At 36.5% G+C, this 16,186-nt stretch overlaps 1 protein-coding gene across 4 annotated transcripts; it reads left to right on the top strand.

Annotated features, from left to right (window-relative positions):
• Positions 1 to 15,928, top strand: LOC128699349 (SUZ RNA-binding domain-containing). Of its 4 annotated transcripts, none has more exons than XM_053792003.2 (7): positions 1 to 103; positions 4,835 to 4,902; positions 7,195 to 7,351; positions 7,910 to 8,011; positions 8,871 to 8,950; positions 9,427 to 9,549; positions 15,592 to 15,928. In XM_053792003.2, the coding sequence occupies exons 1-7, from the start codon at positions 44 to 46 to the stop codon at positions 15,644 to 15,646; spliced, it is 645 nt and encodes a 214-aa protein (XP_053647978.1). In that variant the 5' UTR covers positions 1 to 43; the 3' UTR covers positions 15,647 to 15,928. The 4 variants fall into 4 exon arrangements, with proteins under 4 accessions (XP_053647978.1, XP_053647979.1, XP_053647982.1 ...); XM_053792007.2 differs by lacking the exon at positions 1 to 103 and adding an exon at positions 373 to 428; XM_053792006.2 differs by lacking the exon at positions 1 to 103 and adding an exon at positions 566 to 840.
• The last annotated feature ends 258 nt before the right edge of the window (positions 15,929 to 16,186 follow it).

Raw genomic sequence — 16,186 nt, 5'->3', positions numbered from 1 at the left:
TCGCAGGTCGCGTCGTCTTTGTTAAGCATCAAAAACAACAACAATGGCCGCCGAGCAGGATGATGACCTTCTCGACAACTGGGAGGATATCGATGAAAACTCGGTAAATTGGCTAACGGGAGGCCAATTCCCGGGAGACATATGCGACAAGGGGCGAAATGTGCGGCAGTTGTCGCTGTTTTGAAGGGAAGCCCCCTCAAGGAAGGTTCCTTGATGTTGGTGAGGGGCTCTTGATTTAGGAAATTGGATCTGTGCTCCAGTTCCCCGAATTAAGCCTGAATGCCTTCCACACCCCATCCTCCCAGGCGCTGTATAATCCTCCGGGTTTAGCGCTTCCCCTTGATTATAATAATAATAATTGAAGGGAAGCTCGCTGGTGGAGAGCCTCAGGGAGCACAGTAGTCTTGACTGACTGACTGTAGAGGGAGGTACACCATCTCCCGTGTTGGATTTTCCGCCATCTCTTTACAGTCACAACCAGTCGACTGGTTGTCACTGTCCCTCTGCATGTTTGGCTACATGCCAGGCACTCAGAGGTGCCACTAAGGTGTTAGTTGCTGTGGAAAGCGGTTAAATAGGAGCATGGCACGTCCCTTCTTGGAGTGCCTGCATCCAGGGGTCGGGTTTTTTGGCACCAGATGTTTGACAAATGTTCTCTTTTGTGTCGTCAGGAGAAGTTATTACTGGCGGTAAAAGTGTTTCCAATTAGTTCTTGCCTTAATCTGCAACATTCTAGGGGTTATATGGCAAATGGTTCATCTGGCAGTTGTTGAGGCAGATATGGAAGTCAAGTCGCGTTTTTACTACTGTTGCGTTGACCTTTGTGGGTTTAGCGCTTAAGTAAGTTTCTTAAGCACAGGTACATATAAATACAATTATCATACATGGTGTAAATTTCCTAGGGTAACCCCAAAAAAAGTCTGACAAGTCTGTTTCCATTGGGGTCCTTGTAATATTTAAACCTTAAAAGTTAAAACTAAATAACTCATCTGTATGAACTGTGTAATAATAATTTACTATGCTCTGCATAACCTTGGGCTTTCAACTTGCACTCAAGTGTTATCCTAGGTAGTCTACACATGCACCTATGTATGATAATTTATGTGTACCTATACCTGAATAAACTTACTTATTTACTTACTTTATTTTAGTTTACGTTCCTTACTTACTTTACTTACCTATTTCTGTATAAACAGTGTATCATGTTGAAATAAATTTGTATTTTATGTGCACACAACATATATTTATTTATATATATGCATTTACATATATATGTATTTACATATATATTTATTTACATGAAGTGTCAAGCCTGCTTGGATCATTTACCACAAAGAGGTGGAGGCTTAATCCTTCATCTGGTAATTGCAAGACAGCTGCACTACTAGCGGCCAGCCTGTGTGCCCTCCACACTATTGTAAAAAAATGAAAGTGTGTTATATATGCAAAGCATACAATTATATGACCCTTGTGTATTTAGTGCTTAGTTTTGATTGTAACAGTAATAATAATAATGCAAAGCCTAAATATAAACTTATTTACATATTGTATATATGTGTATATAAATAAGTTTATTTAGGCAGGGGTACACACAAATACAGTTACACAAATTTAGGTGAATATGACTACTATTATAAATAACAAAAAAAGACATAATACCGTGACTAGAACAATACACAAATAACCCGCACATAATAGTAGTAAGCTCCTCACTACTCTTATCATACATAGTAATATAATAATAATAATAATGATAATAATAATAATAGTTTATTTCTACAAGTATGTGTGCAAGATATACATGCCTAGCTGATGTCAATGACATACTACTATATAGAGAGTCCCATTTGTAAATTACTTAGGATAACCCCCAAAAAGTCTGTCAATGTGACATAGTTTCATTGGGGGTCTTTTTATATCTTATTATTGAAAATCTAACTGTAAGATACAGTAGAAATCAGTCAGGATCATGGTTGTATGTAATATATGTGTGTATGTATATATGTAATGTATGTATATATGTAATGTATGTATATATGTAATGTATGTATATATGTAATGTATGTATATATGTATGTATGTAATGTATGTATATATGTATGTAAGTAATGTATGTATATATGTATGTATGTAATGTATGTATATATGTATGTATAAATATAAATATAAAATATGAGTGACAAGCATTGATCAAGGAATATGCAAATAACTGACAATGAGTGAAATTGAGGGAAGGAGCTTTAGGACCTATACTGTCCCTTGTGTATGCTAAAGACCTGCTGATGAGGATCTAATCCTATCTGTGGATAATGCAAAAATCATGCATATGTTACAGATAAAAGAGGATTTCAGGAGAATACATGAGGGCCCAGACTAACTGCAGGAATGGTTCCACAAAGTGGCTCCTTAAGTTTAATTTCAATAAGTTTAGAGTAATAAAAGTTGGAACTGGAGAAGAGAGACCAGAGACAGGAATGTAACCCCTGGGAATGGAAGCAACTTCTTTAGATAATTTTATTTGTTAAGTCATTATTATATGGTAGGAGTTCACAGAAGCATATGGGGGAAAGTTTTGGCTTTTGATGCTAGTGAAGAGTTCTTGATCCTAACAGTTGGAGCTGTTTTCTACTTTGATCAAACCTGATTGCCCCCTTTCCCAGGTACTGTATAACCCTTATGGGTTAAACACTTCCTATAAATATACATAATATAAAGGAAACGAAAAGTTCTTAGATAATTTAAGGCATCAGAGATGTAGAAAACTATTTTGCCTGAGACATATGTACAGTAGTTAAGAACTTTTATGTAGTAATAATTATTTTTTTTTTTTTTTTATTATCACACCGGCCGATTCCCACCAAGGCAGGGTGGCCCGAAAAAGAAAAACTTTCACCATCATTCACTCCATCACTGTCTTGCCAGAAGGGTGCTTTACACTACAGTTTTTAAACTGCAACATTAACACCCCTCCTTCAGAGTGCAGGCACTGTACTTCCCATCTCCAGGACTCAAGTCCGGCCTGCCGGTTTCCCTGAATCCCTTCATAAATGTTACTTTGCTCACACTCCAACAGCACGTCAAGTATTAAAAACCATTTGTCTCCATTCACTCCTATCAAACACGCTCACGCATGCCTGCTGGAAGTCCAAGCCCCTCGCACACAAAACCTCCTTTACCCCCTCCCTCCAACCCTTCCTAGGCCGACCCCTACCCCGCCTTCCTTCCACTACAGACTGATACACTCTTGAAGTCATTCTGTTTCGCTCCATTCTCTCTACATGTCCGAACCACCTCAACAACCCTTCCTCAGCCCTCTGGACAACAGTTTTGGTAATCCCGCACCTCCTCCTAACTTCCAAACTACGAATTCTCTGCATTATATTCACACCACACATTGCCCTCAGACATGACATCTCCACTGCCTCCAGCCTTCTCCTCGCTGCAACATTCATCACCCACGCTTCACACCCATATAAGAGCGTTGGTAAAACTATACTCTCATACATTCCCCTCTTTGCCTCCAAGGACAAAGTTCTTTGTCTCCACAGACTCCTAAGTGCACCACTCACTCTTTTTCCCTCATCAATTCTATGATTCACCTCATCTTTCATAGACCCATCCGCTGACACGTCCACTCCCAAATATCTGAATACGTTCACCTCCTCCATACTCTCTCCCTCCAATCTGATATTCAATCTTTCATCACCTAATCTTTTTGTTATCCTCATAACCTTACTCTTTCCTGTATTCACCTTTAATTTTCTTCTTTTGCACACCCTACCAAATTCATCCACCAATCTCTGCAACTTCTCTTCAGAATCTCCCAAGAGCACAGTGTCGTCAGCAAAGAGCAGCTGTGACAACTCCCACTTTGTGTGTGATTCTTTATCTTTTAACTCCACGCCTCTTGCCAAGACCCTCGCATTTACTTCTCTTACAACCCCATCTATAAATATATTAAACAACCACGGTGACATCACACATCCTTGTCTAAGGCCTACTTTTACTGGGAAAAAATTTCCCTCTTTCCTACATACTCTAACTTGAGCCTCACTATCCTCGTAAAAACTCTTCACTGCTTTCAGTAACCTACCTCCTACACCATACACTTGCAACATCTGCCACATTGCCCCCCTATCCACCCTGTCATACGCCTTTTCCAAATCCATAAATGCCACAAAGACCTCTTTAGCCTTATCTAAATACTGTTCACTTATATGTTTCACTGTAAATACCTGGTCCACACATCCCCTACCTTTCCTAAAGCCTCCTTGTTCATCTGCTATCCTATTCTCCGTCTTACTCTTAATTCTTTCAATTATAACTCTACCATACACTTTACCAGGTACACTCAACAGACTTATCCCCCTATAATTTTTGCACTCTCTTTTATCCCCTTTGCCTTTATACAAAGGAACTATGCATGCTCTCTGCCAATCCCTAGGTACCTTACCCTCTTCCATACATTTATTAAATAATTGCACCAACCACTCCAAAACTATATCCCCACCTGCTTTTAACATTTCTATCTTTATCCCATCAATCCCGGCTGCCTTACCCCCTTTCATTTTACCTACTGCCTCACGAACTTCCCCCACACTCACAACTGGCTCTTCCTCACTCCTACAAGATGTTATTCCTCCTTGCCCTATACACGAAATCACAGCTTCCCTATCTTCATCAACATTTAACAATTCCTCAAAATATTCCTTCCATCTTCCCAATACCTCTAACTCTCCATTTAATAACTCTCCTCTCCTATTTTTAACTGACAAATCCAGAATTATATATCATAAATATGAATATATGGTATATACGTTTCTATAATTTTCAGGCTGTGTTAGAAGAACGTTTAGAAAAATTGGCAATAAAAAACTCTCAATTAGAGTCAACAATGCACTCGTAAGTATTTATTTACAAGTTTTTCGTGTTCGTATCCCTCGTTTTATGCTGTTAACGTATTCCAAGCCCATGGTAGTTGAACTAGGCTCAGTCATGCAGTAACACTTAATTTCACACAATCTTTAATGTGCTTTGCGAACCTTACTGGTTGCATACGATGAATGTGTATTGCATATATATTGAATTACTAATGGAAATTAAACATTACGCAATAGTGAAGTCACATAAAGCATGATTGTTTTTATTAATTTACAATTGTAAGTATTAATATGAGTTTTGCCCCTATCTGGGCTGTGAGTGGGTTAACTTAAAAGTGGAAAATTTAGCTAAAGAAAATACTGGTGTATAGTAGGATTCTGATGAGCCATTTATGATTAACTACACGCATTGTCCCTTCAAGGAGAAATACCTTGATGCTGATGAGGGGCTCTCTTGATTCAGAGAATTAAAGCTACCCTCCCTGCCCTTTGATCAAACCTGATTACCTTCTGTTTCCCAGGCACTGTATGCTTTCTACAGACTCTGTATTTCCCAAGAATATAATAATGATATTAAGTCACCCTAATATAAGAAAACAGCTTAACTGATGTATGTAATAAAAAACATCAGTCATCATTTTTATTTCTCCTGAATCAGGCTGTAAGGATACCGGCCATAGTAGGAAGGAACAACAGTAATGTGGGTTGTTTGACTCTACACAAGCTCATCCATCTTCCAGAATATTTGCTGAACCTGTGCTGTCATCCCTTGAGACTTGATATGACTCCTCCATAAAAAAACACCATTGACCAAATTCAATCTTAACCCATAAACGGTCCAAGCAGATCTACGTTCATATGCGTAGTGCTCCAAAAGTAGATCTACTTTTTTTACATATTTTCAAATGTAACAAAAAAAAAGTAGATCAAAGTTTTTTTTACACATTTTCAAATGTAAAAAAAAAAAAAAGATCTACTTTTTTTACATACTTTCAAATGTTGAAAAAACGTATATATACGTTTGGACCGTTTACGGGTTAAGAATGAAGATGTTGGGAAACAGTAATCAAGCAAGGTCTATAATTACAAAACTCTTATAATCAAGTAAAAATAGTATTAGAAAAAGAAAGAACCTAAACAAATGTGGACCTTAAGTGGTTAGATCTAGAAAAAGAGCTTGAACAAATGTGAGCCTTAAGTGGCTAGATCTAGACAAGAAAGAGCTTGAAAAAATGTGAACCTTAAATGGCTAGATCTCTGCCTCTCTTGTCAGTGAATGATTCCAATAAAGAGAAAGTACAAGAGGTTCTCAACTTGCTAATGCCCCAACTGATGCTTATAAGCACTTACAGGTCACTTAAAAATGTAATTAATTTTTGCATCTGCCTATACATAGTATGAACATTCTTGCAGTTTAACCATCCTTTTTGTCATATTTTTTTTATAGGAAAACTGCTTGTTGAAACACCAGGGATGCAACTTTTGTAATTTGAGGATTTTTTGTACTAACTACATAAATTAAAGTGTCACTGTTGAAACCTAATAGGCTAACTCTATTACCAGAATGAAGGGTCTTGTATTTGCGGTACACCTCACGATCGGAAGGTGGACACATTGGGCTGGAAAGGTCAGAGAAAAGCATCTGCTTGAACCTTCCTTAGCACTGTATGACTCTTACGGGTTTAGTGCTTGGCTAAAAGTATAATAATAATTGAACCTTCCCTGATGAATATCTAGAAGTGGACAAAGTGTATACTTAACAGGTTTTAAATTTGATAAGTGTGAGATATGGCTATTAAAAGTAGTAAATGAGAGAATACTGTGCAGCACCAGTAGTTCCTGATCACTGTTAAATGTACAGAACAACTGTAGTTATTTTACATTCATTGCCACCTTATTGTGGAGTGTGCAAAGAACTTTATTTCCATTCTTACAAAGTGCCCTTTTTGCTTATCATATATTTTAATAAATTCTCAATATCTGTATTTGTGATATGCTGTATGGTCATCTTTGATTCTTCAGAGGATCATATTTCATTATTACATTTGGAGGGTTAAACCTGCAGGGGTCATTCAGCTCCTGAGATAATAGGAGATCAAATTTGATCCAATGAAAGGGAGATCATGTCCAGTTCCTTGGGTCAAGAGCTGTTCTTGAAGGGTCATGTGTTCACATAAAGCCTTGTTAATGGTAGTTAAAAATATACTTTCAGTTCAGTGCTTTTGTTAGATTTTTTAAAAAAAATCTAATTAAAACACATTACTCTGCCATTTCCTTTCTTTCTTTTGCTTACAAATTACTCTGACTCATACAGGACTCACGTTGTTACCTGTGAGGACACCTCACGCACCCCTTTTATGACACAAGAACCGAAGATCATGATTTTAAGAAGACCGCAAGAGAAATCTGATACATCTCCTAATGGGTTGATTAACATTAAGCAGAAGCAACCTGTAAAAACACTCGAGCAGGTACTATAGATTTTTCTTCAAGTACAGGATTTAATTAGAGGTGGCTTTGAGTTTATGCGGCTGTGTGTTAGTTTTCTACTGTTCATAGAGTAACATATTTGGGCAGTATAATTTTATCAAGCAATTTTCTAAGAATTAATTTGCTCATTTTGGCTCTCAGTAAATTGATGAACAATCAGTTACTTAAGATGTAGATTTCTATACATTATAACTGATTCCTTCCATGTGCTATGGGACTGGAACTGAAGATAATGGATAGATACATAAATTGAAAGGATAATAAAGCAAGGCAAGCTAATATTAATTCACAAATAACCTGCACATAGGAGAAAGACTTACAATGACGTTTCGTTTCCTGCCCTCTTCTTGTATGTATATACTGGCTCCCTTACCTTTGTGTGTTAGTGTGACTAGTTAATGATCCAAGTTGGACCAAGACATTTTAAGTTTCTCCTGTGTGGATTATTTGTGTATTGTTCCAGTCCTGATATTGTGCCTTTTTTTTTTCTTCAATATTAATTTGTAAATCATTTACTAATTAATGCAAGTACATTACAGAGACAGCAGGAATATGCAGAAGCAAGATTGAGAATACTTGGTGATGCAGGAAGTTCTGAAGAAAATAAACCAAAGCCAATACAACAAAAATCTTTAGAGCAGGTATGGTCAGAATCAGTTGATTTTAAATAGGTAATATCCAATAAGTACGTACTGGCATATTTTCTGACAAATTAATAATTATTAAGCAAATATTTGCATTTATTTTTTTCATGTTGACACATGATGGTGTGATGGATGCTACATTTGGTTCATTTTAGCCTGTTAGTGATTACATATATGTAGCCTCAGAAGCAAAGCTTGTGGTATCCCATCTTTAGTGTCTAATCAGTTGGAATATTTTTAGATGTTCTAGTGGTTTTAGCACTTGCCAACCTTGTCCTGTAAATTGTTCTATTGTTCTACCATGCTGTTTGCAAAGAACAGTTTTGTAGTATCCTCTGAGGATCAGTTTTTCCATAGGATATCATCATCAGTCATCATCATCACTACCACCATCAGTGTCATCATCATCATCACCACCACCATCATTGTTACCACCACCATCACCACCACCACCACCATCATTGTTACCACCACCATCACCACCACCACCACCACCACCACCACCACCATCATCATCGTCACCATCACCACCATCGTCACCATCACCACCATCGTCACCATCACCACCACCATCACTGTCACCACCACCACCATCACCACCACCACTGTCACCACCACCACCATCACCACCACCATCACCACCACTGTCTCTGCCACCGCCACCACCATTGTCACCATCACCACCACCGTCACCACCACCACCACTGTCACCACCACCGTCACTACCACTATCACCACCACCGTCTAGGGTTATCTTTTGAATTTATCCACTTGTTTATTTAATATTGTTTCTTTATTTGTGATTTCTGGTTATTGTAGTATTTATTTCACTGATATCTTTTCATTTATCATTCAGAGAGAAGCAGATTACGCTGCTGCACGATTGCGTATCATGGGATCCTCTTCCAAGTCTGTGGAAGAACCAATGTTAACTGGGTAAGATAAATTTATGAACAGTGAGTTGTCAAACATATGCATTAGTTAAAGTTAATGGGATATTTAATACTTCGTAAAAATATTTTTATATTCTGGTTATTTTTATATAGCCAGACTTGAGTACTGGAAATGGGAAGTACAATGCCTGAACTTTAAAGGAGGGATTTGGGATATTGGCAGTTTGGAGGGATATGTTATAGTCGTACTGGCCAGGTTGTGGCAGCCTCCACCAAGATTCTTAATCTTTATATGTGCTTCTAAACTGTTGTATCTTGGCACTTCTGCAAAAACAGTGATTATGTATGAGTGAGGTGAAAGTCTTGAATGATGATGAAAGTATTTTCTTTTTGGGGATTTTCTTTTTGGGTCACCCTGCCTCGGTGGGAGACGGCCGACTTGTTGAAAAAAAAATATTTTTCACCACAAATTTTCCTTTTCTTTCACTTCTTTCACCAAAATATTCTTTTAATTTTCAGAAGTTCTCCTGGAAATCATATGGTTAACATTCAGAGGGAACCCCAGAATAATGTTGAGGTTGTAAGGTTTCCAAAAGGCCCTGATGGAACTTCTGGTTTTAGCAGAGGAGGCAGTCATCACAGGTAGCAAAAGCTTAAGTTAGCAGTCAGTTTAGTGTTTTCTTGCAGTTGGCAAAATTTTAGCCTGAATGAATCATAACTCCATGCAATGTTACAGGAGTTGGTCATTAAAGAGGCTACAGTTAAATGATTAATCATATTTCACAAATTATCTCACTTGTACGGTACATAATGTATATTTATATATTTCTGTATTCAGGTTCCAATAATCACTAATAGGAATAGCAACCTGTATAATTTGTAGACCACTAGTAATAGACTCTTGGAAAACTTTTTCATCCAGCAAGTGAAAAAGCGCAATATTCAGGATTTTTCTGGTTACCATGAGATAATCTTAAGCAAAATCCCCTACCTCTGAATGATGCATTTTGCCCAGGGTCTTACTGAGAGATCTTCTGATTGCATCCACATATATGTATTCAGCATTTGATATATATTGCCAATGTCACAGGTCAAGAGTTTTTTCTTGTCACAGTTGGCTGAGAATCCTTGTTAAGAATTTGACTGCCTCTGCAATGGTTATGGATGCTGATGGTAGGGTTCCTATTAGTAATTCATAGAAATGAATACTAAGTATAATGTTTTGAAGAATTAAAAGCTACTCTCTGTGGAGGGTTCTTATTAACTCTTAAACGGTCCAAATGTATATATGCGTTCTCTCACGTAGTGCCCCAAACGTATGTATAAGTTTTGTTTGTCATTTATTCAACATTGGCACAATAGGCCTGAGTTGCCTAGACATGAGAGAATGAGTGTGCGCCATATGAAAAAAATTTGGGATGCCTGAGTACCACATGCTCTTTTTTCCTATAAAAAACCGATTGTTTTTTCTCAAAATATTTGGGGTGCTGCGCAGGTAAACCTATATATACGTTTGGATTATTTAAGGGTTAATAATGCATAGAGCCTGTGTACTGAATATAACATTCTGAAGAATTAAAAACTACATTCTGTGGAGGGTTCCATAAACCTCAGTGTCTGTTACCTCCTTTGCATTTGTTCCTCACCAGGCTGTACCAGATAGTGCTGTGGTCTTAATATGTGAAGCAGATGCTGGAGCGAGCCCAAGTGTGCATGTAGATGGATGTAATAATATTTGCTGGACAAAAAAAACAAAAAGTGGTTGAAGAGTCTATTACAGTACTGGTATGACACAAGTTATACAGACAGATTTTTATTCCTATCAGCAATTCATGGAAACTTCTGGAGAAAAGTTTTTCATGCTTCAAAATGTTATGATGGCTTTATTTTCACATCCTTGTTTTTTCATCATCTATGTTGAACCTTGATTTTTTTTAATGCAGTTAATACTCATTAGTCAGTATGATAACTCCAAAAATAAAAGTAATCCAGAGCTTGCCATTGAGATAAAAAGACCATCTTTTCAGAAAAAAAAAATATTTTTTTACTGCTGTTAATGATATTTACTGCAGAAATTAAGCTTGTGTATGAGCTGCTTATGTCATAGTCTTTTTTGCTTATATAAATGCTTAAATGGTTGAACATTCAAATTATGAGAGTGTATGCAGAACCTTTTAGTATTCAACTAACAAATTGTCTTTGTTGCCACATGGTATAGACAAAATAATACTTATGCAACAAATATACGATGATAAAAGGTTTTCTACTCCTTAATTTTGGATGAAGAATTCTGCACACATGTTTTCATATAACATTTAATCCCAATATTCAGTTTGTATAAAACACACATTATTGTATAAATGCTTGTTATGTTACATAGATTTTTACTTCTAATGTACAACTGAGGTAATTCTGGGAATATGATCCCAGGTCATTCAGGAATGTCAAAAAGCATTTTAAGGGTGTCCTTAAAATTCAGAGTTGAAATATTTTGCCTTATGGTTATAACAACCAATGATAAAATTGCCAGTTTTTAAGATAATAATAACATAACAGGATATACTTTAATAAGTTTTTAGATTTATTTGGCCGTATTGTCAGTATTAAAGAGATTGCCACCATTATGAATTTTTGAGATTAAACAATTATTTGAATCCTGCCATAAAAAATATACCTTAAATTTTTTGGGTTGCTATTGGAGTGTGAGTAAGGTTATCTCTATGAAGGAAGTCAGGGAAAACCAGTTAAGTGGACTCAAGTTCTGAAGGTGGGAAGTACAGTGCCTATACTTTCAAAGATGTAATTATGGATTTGTAATTATTTTGTAACCACAAGAGATTTTATGCTCATGGTGCCCTGTGTATAGCAATTAAATCTATAGATATTTAAATTTCCAAGGGTGGTAGCACTTGCTATCTCTTTAAATTCATTCCATTGTCTCACTACTCTTCCCTTCCAGAAAAATTTAATATGTCTGAAAGATACTTTGTCAGTCTACAGCTGTGGCTACTTGTTCTCCCTGTTAAAAGTTAAAAGAGCCTTTTATTAACCTACTTTTTTATATCTTTTTTTATGGCTTATATATTTGTCTTTTTTTTCTGTTTCAGCCAACGAGGGCATTTTTAGATTTTTCACTCTTTTAGTGTAATTTTTTCTTTGAACTCTGAACTGTTTTAATTGTGATTTCCATGCACTTGTAAATTTAACAGCTAGAAACAAAAAATGGTTGTGAATGTGTTTTTGTTTTGGTCACTCAGTCTTGGTGGGAAAATATGTTAAAATAATATATGTTTACAGTATGTATCCTCATCTGTTATTCAGAGTACAGGCATTGTGCTTACCACCTTCAGAACTCAGGTTCAACTAATCTGTTTTTCTTCTTGTAATATTTCCCTGGACAGTGTCCTGGCACAGGTCTTAATTTTTCGATGACCTGTTAGGATTTTTTGTTAACCGGTTTTCCTGAATCTTTTCAGAGATATTACCTTTCTCACACTCAGTGGCATGTCAAATCTCACAAACCACTTGTCTCCACTCTGATTTAGCTCTTGTGGTTTAGTGCTTCTTTTTGATTATAATAATAATAATCCACTCTGATTTATCATGCTTACACATGCTTCTTGAATGCTCAAGCCATTTCCACTTAAGATTTCCTTTACATTCTTTCTCCCTTTAGCCCTTTTTTGGATGACACCTACTTCTTCTTTCCATCCTGGATTTATAAATACTCATGGACATCTTTTTCTGTTCCATCCTCTCTCAGTACGAATACCACATCAACATCTCTGCCCACTGATTTATTTTTTAGTAGAAATTGGATATATCAGCAATGTGCTGCTATCCTATTCTTTATAACAGTTACATGGTGGAAACATCAGCTAGCCATGTTTCCTTTTCATATTCCATCATGCATTTCCCTGTCATATTTAATACATAGCAGTGAAATCTGTCAGTCTGAGAGGGAAGACCTAGGTAAGGCTATAAGGATATCATTAACCTTTTCACTGTTTTTCCACATAGATATAAGTCAGTAAGGCTAATATTGCATATGTAGATCTATGTCTTAATCATAGCACCTCTCCAACATTCTGTCATCGGTAAATTTTGGCCTAGACATGAGAGAATGGGTCTGCGCAGTGTGAGTGCAAAATATAAAAAAAAATCCTGCCCAATGCAGTGCGTGATGGGAATAGTGAACCTCTTATTCTGTGTTTGGGTTAAAATACCTACTTTAGAGGCTTTTTTCTTAAGAGTGGTTTTTATGGTTTTTATTGGACATTTATTGGTATCATTTGATAGACCCAAAGACACACTAGTGAAATGGAGATGATCTTTGTCAGTTTCAGGCCAGAAATAGGGAGACATTTGATTTTTTGGGATTGTTCTAAGGAAGGGTAAGAGCTCCATCACATCTCCCTTTCTGGTCTGTTTTATGGGTGTTTACTAGACCTGCTTCATTTATTTGGATGGCCTAAACCATGGCCTATTATTATTGGTTATATTAGCCAAGAAATAGGATAAAACATCTAAGTTTTGTGATGGATTAAAAATGGAGGGCAAGTGTTACATGAGTTAGGCCTAGAAACATGATTAGTAAAGAGAGGAAAGGGTGCCTTAGTGACTGAAATGCTAACAGTTTTATTTTGGACTCTGTTTTTAAATTGGAGTTTTGTTGAATTTTGTGTAAAGTTGGTCAAATTACTGACTTAAAAGATAGTTCCAATAGTTGATTGGGTAGTTACTTGTGCTCAGTTGACAAGGTAGTTCCAATAGTTAAATGGGCAATTACTTGTGCTCAGTTGATAAAACAGAAGGCATGCAAGTGAAATAGCCAGGAATTGGGATTGGTTTGAGCAGCAGAATTTGCCTGAAATAGGCCTCAGAGTGGATGATATAGCAATTGTGGAAAGTGCTCCCCAACCTCCAACTTTTGCACCTGTGTAATTTCATAAGTTTTACATCAAAATTCAAATTTTTTGTTATTACCTATAGAAAAAGATTTTTTACCATTTCAGATTTTTTTTAATTTCAAGGGATGTGACAGTGAAAGGGTTAACCCTCTCAGGGTCTGTGCCATAGTTCTGTGGCTTTGACCAGGGTCCATGCCATAGTTCTATGCCATTGAGCTTAGCTCACTCAGATAAGCTGTGAATGGTAAATTTGGGCCTAGCTATGAGAGAATGGGCTGATGCAGTAAGTGTGCACCATATAAAAATAATCCTGCCCCATGCAAAGCATAATGAGGAAAAAAAAAAGTGCGGTGTATTTTTGGATGGTTTTTAAGGTTGTATTCTTGGTTTCTTGGTATCATTTGATAGAATGGAAGATATATTACAGAAACAGGGATTATTTTGATTGGTTTCAGGATTGGAAGTAGCTTGAAATCGAGCTCAAAGTAGTGAAAATATTGGATTTTTGCCAATATGCCAGAGTAAACAAATCACATCAGTCGTTCAATATGCATCCAACTGGTCAGTCTAATATGTGTTCACAAATGTGCTGACATTTATGCAATTATTACAATAATGCATAACAGTGTAATTCTTTTATTTTTTGTGTGAATTAATATTCTTTGTGAATAAATATTCAAAATGGAATTCATGTGTAAAGCCTAGGAGCATAACTGATGAACAGAGGTAATATCATTTTAGTGCTAGGAATGCCTGCATTGTTTTTTCTGGACCCTAATTTGATATGTGTGTGTAAGTGGCCAAATTACCAATTTCTAATCGATTGGGTAGTTGAAATAGTTGATTGGGCAATTTCTTGTACTCGACTGATAAAATGGAAGACATACTAGCTACACAGCTAAGAATTTTGTAGACTGGGGCGAGGTAATTGGCCTAAAATAGGACTTAAATTGGGCAAAATCGCTGATGCATAACCATCGCTGACACAGTAAAATTTGTGAGAGTAATTTCGTCAGTTTTCCATCAAATTTTGTACTTTTTGTTTTATTAGCTTCAGAGAAAGATTCTCTACCATTTCATAAGATAAAATATATATATTTTTTTTTAATTCTTGGACCCTGTAGATACTTTTCAGATTGAGGGGTCTGGACCCTGAAAGGGTTAATTATTCCATTTAGGGTCAAAGGCTACAGGAGTTTTTATCCTACATACAGGATAATTGGAATTTTTGTTAATATCCATGGTCATAGAGGGGGAGCTACAAAAATAGTATGGAGGGGGAAAAGGGGGGGGGGGGGATTTCAGTTCCTCTTTGGAATTTTACCTTTCAAAACCTCACACTGTCTTCTAATTTATTCACATCACACATTGCTCTCAAATACAAGATCTCCACTTCCTTCAGCCTCCTCCTCCTCCTTGACATTATTTAAGTCTGTACACAAGTGTTTCTTTTTTTGGGTCACCCTATCTTGGTGGGAGATGGCTGACGTATTGAGAAAAAAAATATACACAGTACTAACAAAAATTATCAGTTTTTGTGATATTTGTTCATCATTGGTTATTAAATAAAATTTATTTTCATATAAAGTGCTGAATTTTGGTTAAATAATTGTTGGTAAACTCTTCAATTTTGACCATATGACCTCTGGATTACAAGATCCCCTAGTCTCAGGCACTGCAGAGCCTACTAGACGTGCTGCTACATATTTTAGAAATGTGTATTATGTAGTGTTTAATGGAGTTAGATTTATATTTACAGTGATTTTCCTAATAGGGTTGGCTTCTATCAAGCAGATGGACCTAACGTGACCTACATTTTTGGTAGGTAGAAATCCATCTGTGCTGTGTGTAGACTAAGTGTATCTTTAATATATCTGCATTAGGAGTGGTGTTACTTGATCCTTCCTATTTGAAATACTGTGTACAAAGCTAAGGAAAGTCCACTGACCATGATTGAAATTTTGGAGATATCCTGTTTGGATAACTGAAAAATATGTAAATTGGAATGGCATTATTACTCAACAGTAGGTGTACGCAACCTTTTCTTCTGGGTACTCTTGGGGAGGGTAAAAAAACAAATCCGTCGATGAAGACAATATTGTATACAAAGTGCCAGTTTCCAATGCTAATGAAACTCCATCCTTTGTGATTTATTGGCTCTGCTTCCACACCGTTGTCCAAAACTGTATTTTTGGGGGCGGCATGATTGCAGTCACTGCGAGTCTTGGCTGCTTTTATATTTAATAATGTCTATTTTTTTCATACCATTATATTTACTGTAAGTGCTGTATTTGTTGGACATAAACTGTTAATTGTAGTGTCATACTGTGGATTGTTTTCAGAATGTTGTATAAACAACTTTTTTAAGC

This window comes from Cherax quadricarinatus, unplaced genomic scaffold (assembly GCF_038502225.1).
Source record: "Cherax quadricarinatus isolate ZL_2023a unplaced genomic scaffold, ASM3850222v1 Contig4, whole genome shotgun sequence".
NCBI lineage: Eukaryota > Metazoa > Arthropoda > Malacostraca > Decapoda > Parastacidae > Cherax > Cherax quadricarinatus.
The sequence above is the reverse complement of the archived record's forward strand: the minus strand, read 5'-3'. Positions and strand labels throughout refer to the sequence as shown.